Source organism: Pogona vitticeps, chromosome 2, assembly GCF_051106095.1.
Source record: "Pogona vitticeps strain Pit_001003342236 chromosome 2, PviZW2.1, whole genome shotgun sequence".
Lineage (NCBI taxonomy): Eukaryota > Metazoa > Chordata > Lepidosauria > Squamata > Agamidae > Pogona > Pogona vitticeps.
The window spans coordinates 133,163,768-133,181,274 of record NC_135784.1 but is presented as its reverse complement, the minus strand read 5'-3'; the positions used below and the strand labels follow the sequence as shown (position 1 = coordinate 133,181,274).

At 42.9% G+C, this 17,507-nt stretch overlaps 4 protein-coding genes across 13 annotated transcripts in view; 2 read left to right on the top strand and 2 right to left on the bottom strand.

The window, feature by feature from the left end:
• JMJD6 (jumonji domain containing 6, arginine demethylase and lysine hydroxylase) overlaps positions 1–1,322 on the bottom strand; it is a 29,486-nt gene extending 28,164 nt beyond the window's left edge. For 2 of the 4 annotated variants that reach the window (XR_012083793.2, XM_020806476.3), the window contains exon 1: positions 992–1,322. Coding sequence is in view for 2 of the 4 variants with exons in the window: in XM_020806476.3 (XP_020662135.1) it covers positions 992–1,120 (129 nt within the window). In the remaining 2 variants the exon portion in view is untranslated. The remainder of the gene's footprint in view (positions 1–991) is intronic. The other 2 variants (XR_012083791.2, XM_020806473.3) reach the window with 1 other exon arrangement.
• Positions 1,323–1,460: 138 nt separating this feature from the next.
• Positions 1,461–10,034, top strand: METTL23 (methyltransferase 23, arginine). 3 transcript variants are annotated; one of them, XM_020806484.3, is made up of 5 exons: positions 1,461–1,658; positions 3,413–3,517; positions 4,934–5,171; positions 8,037–8,121; positions 8,333–10,034. In XM_020806484.3, exons 2-5 carry the CDS (start codon positions 3,434–3,436, stop codon positions 8,505–8,507), a joined length of 582 nt encoding a protein of 193 aa, XP_020662143.1. In that variant the 5' UTR covers positions 1,461–1,658; positions 3,413–3,433; the 3' UTR covers positions 8,508–10,034. The 3 variants fall into 3 exon arrangements, with proteins under 3 accessions (XP_020662143.1, XP_020662140.3, XP_020662142.1); XM_020806481.3 differs by lacking the exon at positions 1,461–1,658 and adding an exon at positions 2,527–2,684; XM_020806483.3 differs by lacking the exon at positions 1,461–1,658 and adding an exon at positions 2,540–2,830.
• On the bottom strand, positions 9,169–12,358 carry SRSF2 (serine and arginine rich splicing factor 2). Of its 4 annotated transcripts, none has more exons than XR_012083795.2 (4): positions 11,772–12,358; positions 10,735–11,423; positions 10,061–10,174; positions 9,169–9,596 (listed from the first exon to the last, which is right to left on the bottom strand). XR_012083795.2 is itself a non-coding variant. In XM_078385996.1 (2 exons), exons 1-2 carry the CDS (start codon positions 12,131–12,133, stop codon positions 11,120–11,122), a joined length of 666 nt encoding a protein of 221 aa, XP_078242122.1. In that variant the 5' UTR covers positions 12,134–12,358; the 3' UTR covers positions 9,169–11,119. The 4 variants fall into 4 exon arrangements, 1 of the variants encoding a protein (XP_078242122.1); XR_002301717.3 differs by having other exon boundaries at positions 11,113–11,423; positions 11,772–12,357; XR_012083794.2 differs by having other exon boundaries at positions 9,169–10,174.
• A 216-nt stretch (positions 12,359–12,574) lies between these two features.
• Positions 12,575–17,507, top strand: part of MFSD11 (major facilitator superfamily domain containing 11) — a 31,893-nt gene continuing 26,960 nt past the window's right edge. The window contains exons 1-2 of one of the 2 annotated variants that reach the window (XM_020806480.3): positions 12,575–14,110; positions 16,772–16,948. In XM_020806480.3, coding sequence (XP_020662139.3) covers positions 16,853–16,948 — 96 coding nt within the window. In that variant the 5' untranslated portion in view covers positions 12,575–14,110; positions 16,772–16,852. The other variant, XM_020806478.3, reaches the window with a different exon arrangement.

Sequence of the window (17,507 nt, the reverse complement as noted above, 5' to 3'; positions counted from 1 at the left end):
TCCTCAGTATCAACTCCCACCAGATTCAATGATACTTACTCTCAAGCCAGCCTGCACAGTAAGATGAGATCTAGCACATTCTTTGGAATAGAGTCTATTTTTGACAGAATTCAGGCTTTTATTAGCAGGCCACCTACTTTGAGAGAAAGTCCTAAGCCAAAACAAACAAAACATTCCAGTGGTGTAAAACCCAATCCTAAACTCATTAATTTGGGAGTAAGTCCCATTAGATACCCAGTGTGATGTAGTGGATAGAGTGACAGACTAGGACTTTGGAGACCTGGGCTGAATGCCTGCTCAGCCATGGAAACTCACTGGGGGAGATGGAACTGGGAAAAACACTCCTTAAGTATCTCATTTACCTTGAAAGTCCCATCAGAGCCACTACAAATTGTTTCTGGTTTCACAACATATAACAATATCAATGTGAATTATTTCTCAGTGGTTAGCGATAGTAGGCTTGCACTGCAAATTAAATGCACCAAGAAGCTAAAAATACACCAGCAAAATTTCTCTGCCAAAGATGGTAGCTCAGGAACAAGGAAACCCTATGCATTTGAAATCAAGAGGTTAACCCTGTTGCGTTCAACTCCTTCCACGGAAATCATGTACAAGGTTTCTGCCACATGGGCATGTCCACAATCCATCTCCAGGCATTAAGAGGCTGTTCCCCTACCCGCCAGAAAAACCGTTGCCCTCCCTAAAATGCAAACACAAATCATACAGAAGAATCACAAGGAGACCCAAAACACATGGGGGGGGGAAGAGGATTTGTGAATAAGAATCGCAAGAAGCGAGAATCAGCGGGGTTAACCTCCCTCACCCCCCCCTCTCTATCCCTCTATCCCAGGATCCCGTCCATGCAGGCTGCTTTTTTGACTCGTCCCTCCGCAGCCCAGGTGGTCCTCCCCCCCCCAACGCGTCTTCCTCCCCCGCCATTTTCCTGGGCTTCTAAGCCCATTCCCTGGTAGCCGCTTTCCCGCTCCCTCACCTTGCAGAGCGCCGGGTTCAACGGGAAGCTCTCGCAGTAGTTATGGCGGGTCCAGTCCAGGGAGTCCTTGAGCTCGGGGCGAGCACTCCGCTTGGCTTCGCGGATGCGCTTCTTGCTCTTGTGGTTCATGCTCCCGTTGCCCCCTTTCCTCCTCCTCCTCCTCCTCCTCCGCCCGGCTTCCTCAGGCGACGGCTCCCCCCGAGGACAACGCGCGCCCCGAAGAAACAGCGCCCCGCCGTTTCCAGAAAGTTCACCTCTGCGCCGCCTCACCCACCGCGGCCGCTGCCCCGACTCTGCCCACCTCGCTTCAACTCTCCTCCTTTTCCATTGGCCTATGCTTTCCACCTTCCCACGCAGGGGAGAACGCTGATTGGTCAGGGCGGTAGCGGAAAGCGAGGCGGGGAGGAAACAATTGGCGGAGGAGGAGGAAGCGACTTCAGGGTTGCCGCCATCTTAAGAAGCCGGCCTCGAGCTAGCTACGTAATTTGGCCGGGCAGTGTGAGAAGCGGAGGCAGGCTCGAAAGCGATTTGAGGAGCTATTCTGCCGCTTTCGGGAGTGATGGTATTGAGGCATAAAGCGTAACCGGGATGGGTCAGAGAGCACATGGCCAGTGGCGGTATTACGTTACGTACTTTGTAAGATCAGAGAAGCTGGAAAGAAGGAAAGGTGGGAATCACGAGCTTTACTAGACAGTGTTAATAAAGCTGGCTGGTTCAAACAGCCGCATAGTTCATATCCATGATGCTTATTCGGTGACCAGTCACTCTTTTCCGTCTTAATCGCCTCCCTCATGAGTGGGGCACCCAAATATGCCGCGCCCTCAAGGTTCCTAGAGGAAAAGTCAAATACCTGTATAAATTTATAGTAATAGATAAGAGGGGAGTAATAAAACTAGAGTTACAGTCATCTGCTTCAATCCTCATTTGAGGTAGGCACCTCAGCAGCTGCGCTCCTATAAAAGCTATCCCAGAAGTTTATATATACTGTATTAATAGAAACTTGTACGCACTAAAACGACTTTGCTCCATGACGGCTCATGCCGGGGCAAGGACGAGGATCCAACATGGATGGCGGTCGTCATTGTACAGTACTTCCTTTTCGCTGGTTTTCATGCGAGATTTATGGGAGATGTACCCTTGAAAAAATCTGCAGAGCAAGGTGTTTCCCACCCTGTGTGCTTAGCGGGGAGCGAGGGAACGCGAGTCACCCTCAGCAAGCCCACTCGTCTTCCTTGGGTCAACATTGGGCAATATATCTGCGAAGTAGTACAAGTCTGTGTGCATCGGGGAGCGCCGTGCGTGCATAAATATTACTTGGGCATAATATAATACTACGTACTAGCGATTACACACCAACAAGAACTGCTAAGAAGCGCTATCTCGCCTCACTCAAGGCGTCGCATTTGTACGTGGCCTTTCCAGAGTTCCACGCTCTTCATGCTTTGCTGTGATTGGCTGCGTTCCTAGCGGTTTTCGCCTGTGAGTGGTCCACTGAGACGTCACTCGAAGCTCTTTCGAAGTTCGGAAGTCTTCGGAAGTGCCCGCCTGGCTGTGGCGGGAGGAGGGGGCGGGAGTTCCGATGGGCGAGCGGGTGGCGGCGGCGTCCCGCGTGAAAGAGTACAGGTTTGGAGGACAGCCCGATGAGGACGAGCCGGAGCACCTGAACCCAGAACTGGTGGTGTTTATTCCCGAGGTTCTGATCGATGGTTTTGTTTTAAAGATACTACTATTCTGCTCCGTACAAATGCGTAGGAACGAATTTGAAGGGAGCTGAATTAAGAAGGCAGTTGTCCCGACACGAAAGAAATACAGGGCAGGATTTGTCGTTTTGTGTCTCAGGTGACGCCGGGTTATGAACGTTTTTCTGAAATCCGGCGTATATTTTTGATAAAGTATAGAAGGCTTGTGCCCTTTTTCATCTGGCCACCATATGCCGCTCGGTTGCATTTACCTTATCAAATCCGTTTCCGTCACCTTTTATTCTTGCTTCTAGTCTGTCATTAATAATAATGTGAGTTTTTATCTGTCACCGGAGGCTTTTATTTTGGCTACAGAAACTGTCGGTTTGTATTCTTCCCTTATAGTATGTTGGATTTCATGCCACAGTTCTGGTTTGCATCAATTGAATTTGTATTTGCGGTTTAAATGCGTTTGAATTTTTCAGGAACGTTATGTAATAAATTGTATTTTATGATCATATTAGTATCCATATACCATGAGTGTATTTTTTGATAGTAAAAGTTCATAGTCTGCAAGCAGGAAAGGCTTCTTCTGGACCTCTTTTTGGACAGAGAACTTTATCTTCTGTTTCCAGCAAAATAATGATACAAAAAAAGGGGGGAGTAATCCAAAAGAGTGTTTAGATTTATTTTTAAAATGCCTCAGATACTATTCTGTTTTATAGCAGTTACTTTTTTCCAGGTCCTTGATCCCCAGTATGGCATGTATGTTTGGCCCTGTGCAGTGGTCTTGGCCCAGTATGTCTGGTTCCATAGAAGGCTAGTTTCCAGCAAAAGGATTTTGGAGGTAAATGGGACTACTCTATGATTTCATTCATACTTTATAAAGTTAGACCCTTGTCAACATACTGCTTTAATATGCTTTACTTCAATTTTAGCATAGGGGTAGTATGTTTTTTTAAAAGAACCTCATTGACAATATGGGGGTGTGTACCGTATTTACTTTAGAACTGGCTACTCTTTAAATCAGTATTTGCTGTGGATAAAGCTTAGCAAGATTATAAAAACTAATTTATGTAAAATGTTTGCCTTGCTGTTTCATGTTATCTTAAAAAAGGAACAATATTTTACACAAACCATTTAATGCAGTGGAATCAAGGCTTCTTGTCTTTGCATTATTAACATTTAGGAGACAATTATGCTCAAATGAGAATCCCAAAGTAGCCAGAAGTCACTGGTACCCACCACTGAGCTAAATTATGCATGAATTAGGCAGGTATCAAGTATGGGCTTGCAGTTGTATATGTTTGCCTGCTGAACAACAGAACCCTGTAGTTTGTGACTTGCAATAACCACGGTTTTTCGATGAAACACACCATAGCCTAGGTGAACTGACAAGTAAAAGATATAAGGACTGGAACATGCAGTACGACAGTGGCTTCTAATTTGAAGTCAGGAACAAATACAGTGGTGCCCCACGTAGCGACAATAATCCATTCCAAAAAAATAGTCGCTATACGGATTTGTCGTTAAGCGGGGCAAAAAAGCCCACAGGAATGCATTAAAGCACGTTTAATGTGTTCCTATGGGCAAAAAACTCACCGTTATGAGGAAATCCTCCATGCGGCCACCATTTTCGCTGTCCGGTAAGCGAGGAAAGGGTGCAAAAACACAGCGGGCAGCCATTTTCTTTACCCAGCTGCCATTTTGGAACTGCCGATCAGCTGTTTTTAAAACATCGTTATGCGATAATCGGTAAGCAAAACGCTTACCGATCATCGCAAAGCGATGTTTTCCCATTTAAAAACTCAATCGCTATGTGGTGCCCTGCATAACGAGCGTTTCGCTTAACGATTATCGCATAACAATGTTTTTTAAACAGCTGATCTGTGGTTCCAAAATGGCCACCGGGTGAAGAAAATGGTGTTTTCGTGCCCTTTCCTCACTGGGCAGCGAAAATGGCAGCTGCATGGAGGATTTTCGCTTAAAGGTAAGTTTTTTGCCCATAGGAGCGCATTAAATATGTTTTAATGTGTTCCTATGGGCTTTTTTGCCCCGCATAGCGACGAATCCGTATCGCGATGATTTTTTTTAGAACGGATTATTGTCGCTATGCAGGGCACCACTGTAGTTGGGGTTGTCATTTGGGACACTGGGCAAATCATTTTAAGTGGCAAAGCTTAAACTTGAGCACCATCCTGAATTTAGTTTTGCATGCTTTGTCGTTTCAATGGTGTACCTTAAAACTATTTTTACTCTTAAGCTTGGGGCAGGTGTGAGTCTTCCTGGGATAGTGGCAGCAAAGTGTGATGCAGAAGTGATATTATCGGATAATGCAGAGTTTCCTCAGTGTCTGGACAACTGTCGAAGAAGCTGCCAGATGAATAACCTCTCCGGTGTGCACATCATAGGAGTCACCTGGGGACGTGTATCACCGTGTTTACTGGCCTTACCTCCAGTGGACATAATTTTGGCATCTGATGTGTTTTTTGAACCAGAAGGTACATAGACCACTGAAATTCAGCTTCTACTGCTATTTATATTCTGGGTACCTACATGTACAGGACAGTGTTAAGTGCCTCAAAATTTATTACCTAAAGTTGTTATTGTTACTTGTCATTAAGTCGCCTAAACCTATGGCAAGCCCATGAATGAAATATTTCCAAAACATCCCTGCTCAGCTTTTGCAAACTCAAGCATATGATTCCTTTAAGGAAGTCAATCCATCTTGTATTTGTTCGTCCTCTTTTCCTGCTGCCTTCAACCTTTCCCAGGATTATTGTCTTTTCCAGACAATTCTGCCTTCTCATGATGTGCCCAAAGTAAAGACACCTTGTTTCATCATTTTTGATGAAACATGTCTAACACAATTACCTCTTCTAAAACTACTGCTATGGAATGCACTGGATGTAGCTGAATGAGTGGTGATCCATCAACCTCATGAAGCAATGTAGTCTCACACTTGTGTCTGAGGAAGTGGATTTGTCCACGAAAGCTCATTAAAATATAGCAGTTAATCTTTGGTGCCAGTTTTTGTTTTTGCCCGATATGGATCTCTTAAATTATGGCTGTTTCTTCCATCAATTTTCAATCCATCTGAATATCGTCTGGCTTTCTGTACATCTTCTATGTACAGATTGAACAGATAAGGGGATAAAATGCACCCTTGTCTGAACCCTTTGCCTATAACAATTTTTTTTCTTTATTCTGTCCTAATGGTATTTTCTTGTCAGCAATACAAGTTATACATCAAGTCAGTTAAGTGTTGAGTCACACCCATTTCTATCAGGACAACCTGGCTTCTTATGATAGTCAAAGGCTTTGCTTTTATCTATAAAGCAAACTGATCTTCTGATTCTTTGGTGTGCGCCAGTAGCCAGCAGATATCTACAGTACATGCTTGAATGCCTCTTCCTTTTCAGAATCCATCTTAAACATCACTGATTTCTCATTCTCTGTAAGGTAAAACCCTTTGTTGCAACACCAAAATGTCAGTACTGTTGAGTTTATTTTTTAGGTATAAAAATGACTCATGTTTTCTCCCCCCCAAAAAAGCCCCCTTTGAAGAGACTCTCTCAAGCTTAAATAAACACCTCCCACAGAGCTACTCATGCCCCCTCCCCCGTCTGTGATTCTCCCTGGGTTTTTTTTTTTTTTGCCCCTCTTACCTTCATCTATGACTCAGGGTGGAGCCCATAGGGATATCCTTACCCAACTCCTTCACTGTTCCACCATTACTGACCCCAGAAGAGTGCCATGACAACGTTCCAATCCTGTTGCCATCTTGGGTGTCGGTGTTACTGGCATGTACTGCACTCTCACCTCAGGCTCTTTAAGCTAGGCTAGCACTTTGGTTCAAAGGGCTGACATGGTCCTCCAAAGATGGATGCAGATGCAGAAATGAGCAAGAGCTCTTTCAGAGGAGCTAGGAGTGATTCACATGCATAAAAGGAAAATCCACCCAAAGGGTTACAGATATACACTAAGAACTCTACATTGCCTTCTGGGTCAAATTAAATGTATCTATCTGTGGGCCAAGAAAATTAAACAGCATTTTGTATACCATATTTAATATAAAAATTCTTGCAACTAAAAATATCTGTGGTGACCTCCAAGTCCGAACCAGTGTTTTAGAGGAAGTGGTGGAGATTGGTGAGAATAGCATAATGCCCTTTTCCCTGCATTCACATGAAAAGTGGGAGTGCAATATACAGTGGTGCCTCACTTAACGACGTTAATTCGTTCCAGTGAAATCGCTGTAGAGCAAAAACGTAAAGTGAAAATAAAAAACCCATTGAAACGCATTAAAACCCGGTTAATGCGTTCCAATGGGCTAAAAACTCCGTCCAGCAAAGATCCTCCAGATGGCGGCCATTTTCGGTGCCTGTATAGCGAGGAATCTGTTCCTAAGCACAGTGGGGAGCCATTTTGAACATCCGGTGGCCATTTTGAAAACCCGACAATCAGCTGTTTCGATCGTCATAATCAGAATAATCGGTTCCCAAAGCAGGGAGCAAATCTTCGCAAAGCAAAGAAAAAAAAAAAAAAAAACATTTAAAACATCGTTTTCCAATTGCAAAATCGTCATGCAGATTAGTCATAATGCGGGGTAATCGTTAAGCAGGGCACGGCTGTATTGATACAGGACTCTTACCACAGCTATTTAATTCCTATGTCTGCAAGGAAGTGGTGCCGCGCATAACGAGCGCTTCGTTTAACGACAAATCCGCATAGCAATGTTTTTTCGATCGCATTGTGATGTTTTAGATGGCAAAACATCGCTTTGCGATGATCGGTAAGCGTTTAGCTTACCGATTTTCGCATAGCGATGTTTCAACAGCTGATCGGAGGTTCCAAAATGGCCGTCGGGTAAATAAAATGGCCACCCGCAGTGTTTTCGTGCTTTCCTCGCTTACTGGGCAGCGAAAATGGCCGCCGCATGGAGGATTTTCATAGAACGGTGAGTTTTTTGCCCAGAGGAATGCATTAAACGTGTTGTAATGCATTCCTATGGGCTTCTTTGTCCCGCATAGTGACGAATTTTCTGGAACGGATTATCGTCGCTATGCAGAGTACCACATGTACTTTTCTCCACCTGAAACAAGTCTCCCGTGCTAAATAAAAAGGTACAAAACATAAGAAATTCCTTGGGTGGAAGCACAAGAACTCCAATATTGAAATACATTTATGCTGAAGCACAGCAAAATAAGGTATACCAAAATGAGTATCGGTTTATTAAGTGTCGATTATGGTAAGATTAGCCCAACAGTCACAAGTGAAAGTTTAACACTTGTACATAAACACTGCATAAAGTTGCTGGCAGCATGTGGTGAACAAACTTCAGGACTGTTTGCATTACTTTACAGATTTTGAAGATATTTTAAGTACAGTGTACTACTTAATGAGAAAAAATCCACATGCACAATTGTGGACTACTTATCAAGTCAGAAGGTATGGCTCTGCAAGTATTTCTCATTATGACGTAAATTTTAAATATCACTTCCAAAATGCTACTATGTATGTCATGTATATTGTTTGCAAAGCAGGTATGGAAGTTATCGGCATGAAAGTGTTACTGAGAAACTACTTAAAAGACAAAAGACAGCCAAAAGGCTATACCATGTAGTATAAATTAACGAAGTATTAAATAACTATTTTTCAGTGCGGACTGGTCTATTGAAGGACTACTCTACAAGTGGGAAATGGACAGCTTCTGTGTGCCCTTGCAATCATTTGAAGCAAACAAGGAACAACTGGCTGGCTCTTCTCTTCCAGGGAGACACACGATTGAAATGATGGTGATTGCTACAAAGAAAGCAGTTCAATTAGAGACTTAGCTGTTTTGAGAAATAACTTCCTATTTATATTTTTGCAAAAATAAATATTTTGACACCTAAACTGTCTACCACTAAAGTTTTTGTAAGTGGTTATGTCATAACAGTATCCGTTGCAAATTGCTTACAGCCAATGATTTCAAGAGATAGCCATCTGGCACTGTAAGGTTAGCAACTCTCTTCTGGCATTTTATGATGTTCTCAAGGCTTCCTAGTCTTCTACCCCAGATGGAATAATCATCGAATAGAGTAAATAACCACACCAGACATTCGGCAGCAGGGAATAATCTGCTATAACTCTCCAACTCCAAACCTGTTTTGGAAGGCGTCCCAAGCCCCCCCCCCCAGCACATTAAAGATGTATGGTGGGCATACAAGAAAAAGTTACCAAGCATCCCTCTTCTTGCTGTTTCATTACTTTGCTCATGGAACATGTCTAAACATTAAAAACAAAGAACTGTCCAAGCCTATAACATATTTACCACCTATGGAGGCCTCAATGAAATTAACTAATTAACTAAGTACCTGAGGAACAGAAATAAATTTCACCGGAATGGAATATCACTATACTTTCTCTTCCAAAAATTCACATAGTAGATATGAACATCCACCCAAGATAAAAGCAGTACTTACCCCAATATTTATACAGACCAGACACAGGATGTACAAATTCAAAAACTGAACACCAAGAAAGTGTTTTTATTAAACTACAGTCACAGTGGTTATAGTACAGAATGGTTTAAAAGTTACTCCAAATTGATACTTAGAGGAATGAAATGCTTTAACATTACATTTTTATATGCAAGTTCACATATGTAGATGGTCTAATTTACCATTTTGAAAAAAAAAATAAGGTGTGTATATCACCAGCTAGATGTGCTCACTGTATGCTCCATTATTTTTATGCAAGGCCGGGTGACTGGAAGTGCAGTTGTCAGGCAATTATAATTAACTGGACAGCCATTTGTTTCTGCACGACAAGGCATCGTTACAGGAGCAATCAGGAGAAAACAGGAAACAGCCAAGCACTCTGCACTGCAACACGCCACCTTAACAGCTAACCAGCATTACTCAACTGCTACACAACTGCGCCTAGTGCACAAAAATACATAAGAGAAGAGATTAGAATTTTGTCTGATAAAAGCAAATCTTTCAAAATAATTGTCAGCTGTAAAGTTTGACTTGAAGATGAATATTTCAACTATAGCATTTACAAATGCATTGGAATTTAAAATTTCTGAACTCGAGAACAAAGGCAAAATCTGAATATCTAGACAGCATTAAGCTACTAGGCATATTATAGCTGCACATTTCTTTAATATTAAACATGAGGCAGCGAGTTAGTTACCAGTTTTATTTGCAAACAAGTCAGCGCTATATGAACAAAAATGAAGTTTACCTCAATTATCCAAGCCAATAATGAAATCTGTAGTCGTTCACTCCACTAAATTACAAGAAATTTGAATAACAGGAACAAAATGGCACATAAAAGTAATAGTCTGCCATTTGAGGCTCAAAAGTAAAATAAAATGTTAGACAAAGTGTTACAAAATAACCTTTTTCAACAGCTGGTTGCTTGTGCCAGGATCTCTCCAAGGGACTGGAAATTCGAATGATTATTCCTCCTCCAAAGGCATCCTTTATCCAGATTTCTCATTTATTTGATGCATCTAGGTTTGAAAAAGGTATAGTTCAGCAAGAGTACCCCTGTGTACTTTTTCCATATTTTATGGATGATCCTGGTTTCTAATAATAATCGCCTGGTCTCATCACATTAGAAAAAAACAATACCCACCTCCCACCATATTAGATGCTAACTGCATTTAGGAAGTTTTCAAATATATCTCTGTGATTAATCTCCACTAATCACATTACATAGTGTCGGGCTATGATCAAACCACCCTTAACTTGAAGTCAGCCCGATTTACTTTAACTTATGGATTAGTTTGCATTCCAAATCTTGAAGAGTCATTAAATGGTTAACTTTAACAGTTCTAGGCCACCTTCCTTTGAAAAAAAAGGACCAAACAATTTTAGGGAGGTTAAAGACACACTATCCATTTCACCCACCCAGCATATCCTTTTAAGCCCACAATTGCACTGTCAAAAAATGATTTCTACAAACTCGCATTTCAACATCCATGTCTAAACATTTTCTGCTTTTGAACTGTGACCACAGGAGTGATTCTTCATTAACAGGATAGTGTATCTTTAACATTTAAAGACAAACCTGCTCCAATACACGCCCACAGAAACTGGTCCCTGGAGGATCAGCCAAATCAGTTAAAATCTGCAAAACTGGCCAATATTCTTTAAGCAAACAGGAGACCGCAGCTTTAAAGGGGAAAATGCAGATGTTGGATAAGAACAGTAAGAAATAGTCATTTTCAGAAATAGGTTGCGTCTCAAACAATAGATATTAAAAAGCAAGCTATTAATAGCAACAAAACATAAAAAGATCTTTTATTAGCCGTAAACTAAAATGCCCTCCTCAGAAATGAACAAGACCCATCAGAATTTACTCGTTCTCAAAAGCTACTTGAAGGACTCAATACCTTGTTGAATTACAAAGAAACATGCAATTACGGTAGTTGAGGAAGCACATTACCATTGCTTTAGGATGAGACTGCTCCTTCCTCTTCAGGGGACTTAGGGGGGCTCTTTGAACGGGATCGCGACTTGGATTCTCTCTTTGAGACGGGCGGGGGACTTCTCGACCTGGACCGAGATCTCGACCTGGACCGAGATCGGGAGGCAGACGAGGACTTGGACTTCGATCGCCTAGCTGATCTGGACTTGGAAGTAGAACGCGAACGGGATCTTGTGCGCGATCTCGACTTGGACCGACTGTAACGCGATCGGCTACGAGATCTGGATCGGCTCCTGCTTCGGGACCGGCTGCGGCGACGCCTTCTGGGACTAAGTAGAAAGGAGGGGGGGAAGAGAAAGGGTAGTTGGACAACAGCCAGAAACTCGTACATGGATTTCCTCAAGTGCTTTGCTTACACCCGAAAGAGAAAAAAAAAGGAAATTTGTGCCCGCCCTCTGGGCCTCTAGCCCTCCAATACCACGTGATTCAGTTACTTTCCCGCCGATCGGCTCCGAAACTATGCCAGTCTATGGCTGCCCTACCTCCGGAAGCCTCACTTTCCCTCTGCAAGTCAATTTTTTTTAATCTTCCACTCCCTCCACGTTTAACCGGTCGCGCTAGCTCTTCCTCCCACTTCTCCACTCAGGCGGGCCCATCCCCGCAGCGATCCTCCTCACCTCCGACTCCGGCGTCCGTATCCCCCGCTGCCATACCGGCGGGGAGGAGGTCCCCGCCTGCTGTGGTGGGAATCTGGGGGTCGACCGTAGCGGGCCATCTGGACCCGCAGCTCCCGCCCATCGAGCACGGCTCCGTCCATGGCATCCATCGCGTCCTCGGCGTCGCGTTTGTCGTGGAAACGCACGAAGGCGAATCCGCGGCTCTCCTTGGTATAGCGGTCTCGAGGAATGTACACGTCCCCCACACGGCCATATTTCTCAAAAACACGGCGGAGGGTGTCCGGGGAGGTGCGGTAGGTCAGGTTGTCCACTTTCAAGGAGGTCATACCCTCTACGTCCGGCGGCGGCCGCCCGTAGCTCATGATGGCCGGGTAGGAAGGAGAAAAATGACGCGGGGAAGCGAAGCCGCGCCTAGAGCCAAGAACCACACCCCGAAAAGGAAACACGAGAGGGTGGGGGGCCGCACACAGGCCCGCAGGTCTCGGAGACCTGCCGCCGGATTAGATGGGAAGCACGCGGACGGGACCTTACTCGTGAGCCTCCATCTCCGAGCAAAGCCACGAGCAAATGAGCGAGGTACCGCCCTTCCTCCAGCACTTAAGCGCCACAAAATGGCTGCCGTTGACCCGGAAGTGGCTTTGGGACACCAGCTCTCCTTATTTCTAAAGAAGTCAATTTAAAATACATGCCTTTGCTGAATGGCCACAAAAAGGCGATAAAGTAAGCCTTTATTAGCGGTCGTGGGGAATTAAAAGACATACTGTAAATGTATTAGCTTTGGACGCCCAGGTACCATTGCTGCGGAACCCCGGAAGCGATTATCTATGCTTCCCTCCCCCCCCCGAAAGGATACGCTTTGTTGTTTTCTAAATGCCACCAAATATGAAATACTGTAGGTATGTTGATGAACTAGGTATGTTGATAAATTATAGTTTATAAAATTAGGAATAAGCTTTTAAATGGTACGACTAACACGTTAGGGTTAATCCAAAACGGATAGTATCGGATTCAAAATGGCGCCAACGGAAGAGAAGTCGCGGGAGCGCGCGCGAACTCCGTCGCCTACGTGCCGAAGGAGGAAGCCCGATTCAAACGGCGCAGCCACGTTTCTTACTCATCGCCATGAAGAGGCGCCAGGCGAGGCGGGGAGGGGCGGGGCTAGTTTTGCCCCCGCCCGCTGCTTGTTCTGCTGAGTTCGCTGCAGACGGAGCTGGGTGCGGCGGCCTGGTCTTCATTTCCGGGAAGGCGGGTGTCATGCTGATAGTTAATCAAATAAAGACCTGAGGTGTCGCGAAATCCGTATAGCTAGCGCCGTTGGGGAGCATCAAAACATTTGAATTAAATATTCTGAAATAGAAATAGAGAGTTTCCCAGAAACAATTTTCGATTGATTTATCCCAAAGGCAATCTAGTAGCGCCTATACAGAAAACGCCTTCCTTAAGAGGTTGTTACGTGCCGCCGCGACGCTTCCGATTTATAGGGAACCCTATGAACGAGTCGCTTCCAAAATGGCCTGTCCTCAACAGTCCTACTCAACTCTTGCGAACGGAGGAGGGCTGTGGGTTCCTCGATCGAGTCTATCCATCTCGTATGCGGGCTTCCTCTTTCTCTGCTGGCCTCAACCTTTCGCTAGAGTCGTTCCATAAAATAATTTGGACCATAGTCGCACCATGGGAATAAAAGCAAATAGACTTACTTGAAACAGAGGAATGGAAAACTAAAACTCATTCCATCAGTGAAAGAGAAAAGCAGATTGAAGTGAAACGTCAAGATGTCAGAAATAGGAGATACAGGAGTACAGTATGCTGCATGAACCTGTGTAGTTATTTCTTACGGGATTCATAGCAATTAACTGTAACCAAGCTGTGATATCCGGATGATATCTCTGATTTTAGAAGTTGAACTGGTAGGACTATTTGACTGTTAGTAGATGTAAATAGTGATCTCCAGATAGGGTTAGGAAAGGATCTTTTCTAAGTCCTTGGAAGCCTCCGCTAGGCAAAATAGACAATACTAAGCTAGATGGGCCAATTATTCGACTTACCGACAATTTCCTATGTTCTTAACCTAACTGAGAGAGAAATGTTCAGTTCTGTGGGCATATCGTACCATATCTATGTGTTTTCTACAGTACTGTTATACGGAGGTACAGTATGTAGAGGACAAATAGGATTAAAGAAAAGTTAAACTCTAAACGACTTGGGCCAGGCTACTTGAAAGACAGCATCTCCCTTGATAAGCCCGCCTGAGTTTTAAAAATAATCAGGGGAGGCCTTTTCCTTTGTCCTGGCACCCACCACAGACCTGGCCCTTTTCTTGCTGTCCGTCCACAAAGCAGGTAAAGCCCTTTCAGTCAGGCTTTTTCTCAGTAATTGGTTACTTAAGAGGTGGTCTACTGTTTTTGTTTTCTATTGTTTGTTCCTTCCCCTTCCAGTTTTTATATTGCTTGTTTTTAATATTGTAAATCATGTTGGCTTGAGGAGAAAGGTGAGGTAAAAATATTTTAAGTACATAAATAAAGTTTGTTTATAAATAAAAAAACTATTCTTGGAACATATCAAATGTATTGAAAAAGCAAAGTACTGTAATGTTCAGTTATTTGATTTCCCAAGAGAAAAGTCCAAAAGCTGTTATTTGATGAAGTTGGTGGTATTTTGAAATATAACGGTGGTTTATGAAATGATGATAATATTAAATAGAGATGGTGAATAAAAAAATTTGATGAGGGCAATTTTTCCTGGTGTACAACTCCTGGGCAGGCATTTCTTGCTGAATTTATGTCTGAATTGCAGATATTAAGATACCAGAAATTATCTCAATAAACATGGCAAATCTGCTGTAGGATTTAATAGAATATCCAATTTACACATACAGATGCATTATGTGGTGCCAGAATTTCTGTAATGTTATTTCAGACTGTTTAGAGGATGGGCGGTTGGAACCCTTCTTTATGCAAAATGTTCCTTTCAGGTAGAGACCAAGCATTTCAGGCAAGATTTTGATGTGGGGGAAAGTTTAAACATGTTATTCCCCACTAGAAATTCCAGAAATCTCTTACCATGTACTGTACTTTGTCTGCATATTTTTGTGAACCCTAATGTCTTAAATTAGTTTTGTACTAATGCACACACTAATTAGGTCTCTCCTGGCCATTCACATGTCATGGTTATAAAGAAAGCAGTTGAGTCTTGTTTCCATTTCAAATTAATTGCTGAGCATTGCAGAAATTATTGCAAGCTTTGAGGAGACAGAAGAAAAAATACTAGAGAGAAAATCAGAGTGTATCCCAGGATGCCTTTCAATTCCTGTGCTGGTGGTGGGTTGGAGTAGATTTGGCAGAGTCCCTTCCATCCTTTCAGTTTTGTAGTTCTTTCAGCATGATCAGATAGTTGGATCAAATTCTGCTCCTTCCCCTGCAGCCCCAAATCTGTTCCAGAGGTGAGCCTTTGGATGAGTTTTAGGAAGGGCTGCAACTAGTAAGAGAAAGAGGAAGTTCCCATTATGCTGTATATATTTTGCATTTAGACCAAGGACCCGGGTAGGTGGGGCTCGTCAGCCTGGGAAGGCAGCCCACCTAGGAGAAGGAAAAGACTGATTTCAAACCTCCACTGCCTTGTGGCTATATCCACTGATAGAAAAGGCTTCAGGAGTTGACCTCGACGCAAAATCCGGAGCTGGAGTCCCGAAGGCAGTTCGTGTCATTCTGCCAACTCCTGCGATATTGCTGGAACCAGTTTTATTGGCTCTTGCCTTTCCATTGGACTATTTCAGCGATGTGGAGAGGGGGGATTTGCTGCTTGGGTAACAGCCTGTCCTCCATATTATTTTACCCAGGCTTCGTGCCCTGGAGAGGACACTCCAGCTTCGCATACAGTGTCGAAGTCCTCCATACAGAGCACATTACCATAGTCTCTCAAGACTGAAGGATGCCTATGAGGCAAAGGAAAATAAATTTTACACAGTGCTAGAAACTCTCAAGCATAAAAGCATTTCTAATTCTAAATCCTACACACACAAAAAGAAAAATCAAGTGAATGCACCTTAAAAAAATGATTAGACCAATTTTTAGCTGCAAGCCATCACAATAACTCTTAAAACAATCCCAGTGTCAAAGGAGACGTGTGCTGCATGTACTGCCTTAACTGACAGACTGTTTGACTTAAAATTCATAAGCTAATCTTGGATGTGGTGGCAAACAGTGCTGAAATCAAGTGGACTTACTTCTGAGTAGACAAGAGAAGGATTGCATTGTAATGTTTCTAATTGTTTCCAGGCAAGTTCAAATTAAGAAACAATTTTAGATCAAATCAAGGCATCTCCATTTCCTTATCCCACATGAAAATTATCTTGAACAAGTTATACTCAAAGCTTGACTGGGAAAACAAATTATTTTATCCTGCTTTTTCTTAAAGGGAGCGTTTTGACTGAGATTGTACAGATCTCTGTACCAGAAATTAATTTTCTTTGCAGGGGACAGATAGCTCTTTTTGAAACTGATCACTTGATGCAAGTTTTCCATATGCCAGTCTTTCCTGTTTTAGCAAGGAGCAGGTTAAGAACTACATTTCCCAGAATTCACAAGGTTTGGTCCCCTTTGATCACCTGACCAACCTTGTGAGCCGTTCTTTATTTCCTGTTCAGCAGAAATGGAAATAGTTCTTTCAGCAAGATTTCCTTTTGTCATCAGATGATTAATTGGGTTTAGGGTTGTTTTTTTTGGCCAAAAATTGATTGAGGGATACAGCAGAGACGTGAATCTGCAAAAAGGCCAGCTGGAGCAGAATGTTTCTTCTTCATAAGGGATCTGCAGCTGTTCTGTGTTTGAAAGGTAGAGAGAATCTCTGTGATGTTTTGCTCGGCAGCCTCTTCTCCCTTGCTGTAACTGTACTTAATTATTCCAACTCTACAAAGATTTCTTTAATGTTATCAGAAAATGTTTTTTAATGTATAAGTCAGTTTTAAAAGTTTCTTTGTCATGATTTGTGTGTTATCTGGGCAGAACCTTTAAAGAAAAGAGAAGAAGTTTAACCGATAGACATTCGCCTGGATTCAGTGTGACAGCCTCCAGAGAAAACACAAAATGAATTCCGAGTCAAAAAAGCAATTGAACATCGTTGTTTTAGGAACAGCCTTTATGTTTATGTTTACGGCTTTTCAAACATGTGGAAACGTTGCAGTAAGTGCAAATATGGATATACTTCTTTCTAATCCCACCCCCACCCCCATTCATGTTTGCGGATCTTCAGTCTCTATTGATGCTTTGGGACTATAGCCACCAAAGCCATAAGCTGATTTTGTTTTATGTTTCTTGATTTAGTTCACTAGGTAGAGTTATCTAGTATTGTATCTGGTGCTGACACAGAAAATGATTAGGGTCTGCTGTTAAAAGATGCCTCCTGCAGGAGTGATTCTTATTCTCAAGTAAGCCCCCCCCCCCGATTATCTAAATACTGTAATCTTGTTTTTAGTGTTAAGGTTTGAATCCCCTTTGTGTTTTTCACTATTCACTGGTAATAATTTGCACCTTTCTTTATTAATTCAAGTGTCACATCCCTTTCCAAAATGTCATTATATTTTGTCACTCATCAGCATCCAGTCTGGGTGTGGGGGTTTCCTAATGGAGGCAGGGTTTGTCTTGCCTTTGTAACTCCTTCAGAATGATGTGGAATCAATTACACTACACATTTCAGATTTCCCCCATAAACATATTTGAAATTTGTTTGTGTTACCTTAGC

Bases quoted from the DNA above. Each gene is read 5' to 3' on its own strand.
- METTL23 (XM_020806481.3), top strand. From the start codon at position 2,571: ATGGGCGAGCGGGTGGCGGCGGCGTCCCGCGTGAAAGAGTACAGGTTT. The intron at 3,518-4,933 runs GTAAATGGGACT...TTTACTCTTAAG, and splicing joins CCAGCAAAAGGATTTTGGAG to CTTGGGGCAGGTGTGAGTCT. The intron at 8,122-8,332 runs GTATGGCTCTGC...ACTATTTTTCAG, and splicing joins ACTACTTATCAAGTCAGAAG to TGCGGACTGGTCTATTGAAG.
- SRSF2 (XM_078385996.1), bottom strand. From the start codon at position 12,133: ATGAGCTACGGGCGGCCGCCGCCGGACGTAGAGGGTATGACCTCCTTG. The intron at 11,424-11,771 runs GTGAGGAGGATC...CTTTCTACTTAG, and splicing joins TACGGACGCCGGAGTCGGAG to TCCCAGAAGGCGTCGCCGCA.